General features: G+C 61.2%; 2 protein-coding genes across 2 annotated transcripts in view; one reads left to right on the forward strand and one right to left on the reverse strand.

Annotated features, from left to right (window-relative positions):
* IQCE (IQ motif containing E) overlaps positions 1-1,593 on the reverse strand; it is a 53,375-nt gene extending 51,782 nt beyond the window's left edge. Inside the window, exon 1 of the mRNA XM_019637421.1 lies at positions 426-1,593. Coding sequence (XP_019492966.1) covers positions 426-762 — 337 coding nt within the window. The 5' untranslated portion in view covers positions 763-1,593. The remainder of the gene's footprint in view (positions 1-425) is intronic.
* A 1,258-nt stretch (positions 1,594-2,851) lies between these two features.
* The window catches only part of LOC109380144 (BRCA1-associated ATM activator 1-like), an 18,493-nt gene continuing 17,524 nt past the window's right edge, over positions 2,852-3,820 (forward strand). The window contains exons 1-3 of the mRNA XM_019637422.1: positions 2,852-2,875; positions 3,124-3,271; positions 3,624-3,805. Of these exons, the coding sequence (XP_019492967.1) occupies positions 2,852-2,875; positions 3,124-3,271; positions 3,624-3,805 (354 nt within the window). The remainder of the gene's footprint in view (positions 2,876-3,123; positions 3,272-3,623; positions 3,806-3,820) is intronic.

Consider the following 3,820-nt stretch of genomic DNA (forward strand, 5'->3'; position numbering starts at 1 on the left):
CCTCACGGGGGCCTTTGATGGACTCTCCGCGCATTTTCCACCATGTGACATGTCTCAAGGGGCGGTTTGTGGCCTTGCTGTCCCGCACGGGAACGCAGCGATTCGCACGGCCATCTCCAGCAGGGAGTGGGCGGGCCAAAAACACTCGGTACAGGAGGAGCTGCGAGTCCCCCGGTCCTGACCTGGGGGGTGAACTTGCGCGGCGCCTCCTCCGAGGAGCCGTCTCTGATCAGTGCTGGGAGGGCCCCGAGCCCTAGAGGCCGGGCCGTCAGCACGCGGGAGGCGACCAAGGTCCGCTCTTATGTAGCAACAATAATGGCAGCTGTCACCGGCAGCCGCCGTCCGTGGGCCGCCTTCCCCCAGCCCGCTCCCCGGCCGGCAGCCCCCGCGTCCTGGAGGGAGCGGGGAGGCCCGCCCGCACTTACCGTCTCCGAGGCCGGATCCCCGGTGCCCAGAGACATGGCGGCGCGGCTGTCCGGCTCTGGGGCTCCGCGGGCCGCCTGCAGCCTCCGGGTCAGCCCGCGCGCGCGCCGCGACCCCGCTGCTATAGCAACCGCGCCGGCCCACCGAGCCCCGGATGTGGAGCCTGGCGAGCCGGGCCGACCGTGCGCGTGCCCTGCGACGCCCGCGGGCCCACCGGCTGTGTTCCCGGGGGTGCGGGGCGGTGCTCCCCGCCGAGCTGAACTGTTTACAGGGTTCGTCCACGCCCTTCTCGTGTAGGCTCCGCAAGAAGCCTGTGAGCTGGTCCGCAGAGCAGGGCATTAATAAGTATTCGGCTAATGGTGAAAGGGACAGGGGCTTGTGCAGCGTTGCAGGCTGCTAGCTCTCAATGGCGTTCAGAAAATTCTCCTCCTTGACCTCCATCTTAGGCTCCGGGGTTCTGGTCTAGCCACAGGACAACACAAAAAGAATAATTTGTACCGCACTCAGAGCTCTTACGAAGATCTTTAGGAGCACTGGGCTCCAGGGTTCATTCCTTAGTATTAGCAAATATGATTTGCTCTTCCTTTTCATATCGGTCTCCAAGGGCTTCTACTCCATCCCTTCTCCCTGCCTCATTTTCCCAGCCACCTGACATTGTCTACAAGAACGTCCTATGTCTAGACAGTAAGCTTTCTAGGACAGGAACTTTGTTTTGTTCACAGCTCTATCTCTGTCGCGTGGGACAGCCTGGTACATAGCAGGTGCTCCATCAGTAGATATTAGATGTGCAGCAAGTCATATAACTTCTCTGTGCCTCTGTTTCCTCAACTACAAAGTGGAGCGAAGGGTTGCTGTGAAGATTAAATGGGTCAATATCCGTTAAGTGCTGAGAACAGTTGCCGGTTCCAGAGCGAGTGCAATGTGATGGTGTTATTTTTATGATGTGAACGAAGGAACGGGCCCTCACACCGGGATGGCGAGGCGGCGTCGCAGAAGGAATGCCTCTCAGGTTATTGGCGCTCCAGCTCTGGCACCACCACCTCCTCTGGGTCTGTGGTCCTCCTTTCCTTAGTTTCCTCATCTGTGTAACCAAAGGGGATGAGCCACGTGGTGGCTTTGGGGCTGTCTCCCCGTGAGCAGGCAAGACCGAGTTGGCTAGTGGTCAGGAGCCCAGGTTTTGTGGTCTGACGTGGACTCCTCGTCTGCAAGATGGAGACAGTTTCAGGNAGCTCAGCGGCTGCTCAGCTCGGGCCGGGACTCCAACCACTGTTGCTCAGAGCTCAAACTCTTGAGCGAGCTCTTAACCAGCTGAGCCACTCAGCCGGCCCTACAAGCAGGTGGTTTTGCACAGCCTCACTGGTACCCTGGGCGCTTCTCCATCCGCATCCCTGCCCCTCCTGCCCAAGGCTGGCAGTGGCTTTGGAGGCCTGAAAGGCTGCTGACTGCCCTCAGTCTCGTTTGGTCCTTTGGATGCAGGGACATGGAACACGGGCCAGGTGCAGGCTCTGAGCTGCAGGGCAAAGGCTGCTGTCCACTGTCCCAAGCCCACAGCCCCGGGCTGGCCTCCTGTCCCCTTTCCACCTGCCACCTCACAGACTGCTGCGTGGCCTGGCAGCCCCAAGGGCCCTTCGTTGGCCAGCTGCTCAGCACTGGCCCTGCATTCTGCAGTAGACAGTGTCTGGGCCAGGGCCATGCAGACACTCGGCCTGAGGTGGGGGCTGAGCCGTGGTACCCTCCCAATGTCTATAAGCTGCCCCTGGGGAGGGGCTGTAAATTTGGGAGTCCCCTAAGTGAAGGCAGGTCCCTCAAAAGGCTTCCCTGTGAGCGGCCGCCAGCAGCATCCCGTAGGCCAGTGGCCCTTGTAGAGTTAGACTTCTATCCTTGAGTGATTGGGGGCACATCTCCAAGGCACCTTGGTCCCTTGTCCCGGAGCCTAGGGTGACTGGAGGGTTTCTGTCCCTTAAGGGTAGGGCTGTCGCTGGATAGGGTGCCCCATGGCCTGAGCTGGGCTGAGCACGGACGGGCCTGTCATCAAGACGGACGAGGCTTAGAGCCAGTAACTACCCCAGTGGGGCTCACCCCGTAAGAGGCAGCACCAGGCTTCCCCACACACCAAGCTGAAGCCAGCGGTGATCAGGAATCGTATGCACTTGGCGGGACATTGTACCGTGGACGTCTGTATGCTGGTGGGGGTTGAGTGGCGAGTGAGCCACTGTCAGCCACGCGGGGTCAGCTCTGTGGGGGTGGTGGGCTCTCATGGTTGTAAGGGTTTGAATGTGTGGGAGGGAGGCAAGCCTGACACACCAGGTGTGCTGGGGCATCGGGTGGAGGACACCTAGAGGTGGGTGGTGCCCTGGCCAACCCCATCTGCCGAGCTCAGGAGTTCAGTAGGCTGTGGAGACCACTGGGGTCCTTGAGCTCAGACGTCATGGTCAGAGGTGGGCCTTTGGAGGTGAAGCTCGTGTGCTACTTTGGAGAACTGCGACAGGACTGATGAAACGTCCTTCTCTAGAAGGCAGTTAGCACACTGTGGCCACCTTCCACCGCTCAGAAGCACAGCTGCCTAGGGGCTCCCTGTTGGTGACACAGGAGCAAGTTCCCCGAAGAAGTGCCTGTACAGCCCCAATGATATGAGAGCCGTCTCTGAGCGCCTGTTCCCTGGGAACATGCCCAGGTCACCATTCCTTCTCCGCTTCCTAGCAGGGGGAGTTGCTCCTGGGGCTCTTTGGGGAGTCAGGCCCGCTGGGCCGAGCAGCCTGGACTGCCCCCACCGTGCGCAGTGGCTGGATCCAGGGCCTGCGCTCCCTGGCCCAGCACCCCAGCGCCCTGCACTTCCTGGCGGGCTGTGGTGAGTGCCCCCATGCCCTCTCGCCTTGCCTGATGCTGTGTGCTTCTGTCTCCCCTTCTCTGAAAGTGGCTGGGGTATCACGGGGCTGTCTGGGGGAACTTGGGGAGGCTCGCAGGTGAGACCCGGCAGCTGGGGTGGCTCTGGAAGGAATTGGGAAGCATAGAAGGTTTCTGTGGGTTTAAAGCCGCAGTAGAAAACGGCGCTGCTCACCCGGGAAACTCCAGCTTCTGAGCATGGGCCTCTGACGGTGCCTCCTGCAGGGCGGAATGCAAGCCCTTGTCCTGGGGTTCTGGTGTCTGCTGATTGAAGCCATGTCTCCACTGAACCCAGTTCTGTCTCCCCTCCCCGCCAGGTGCCCTGGGCACCATCTTTTCCCTGCAGGGAGATGCCAGCCTGTTTGTGGCCTCGGCGGCCGGGCAGCTCCTGGCACACATCCTGGTTCTGTCGATGCGAGGCCAAGCTGAGGGACACCCCAACCCGCAGGCTCCTGACTGGCCGGCCTGTGCCCAGCAGATCGTGGGCCACGTGGAAGAGGCCCTGCACTCCGCC

This window comes from Hipposideros armiger, unplaced genomic scaffold, assembly GCF_001890085.2.
Source record: "Hipposideros armiger isolate ML-2016 unplaced genomic scaffold, ASM189008v1 scaffold_33, whole genome shotgun sequence".
NCBI lineage: Eukaryota > Metazoa > Chordata > Mammalia > Chiroptera > Hipposideridae > Hipposideros > Hipposideros armiger.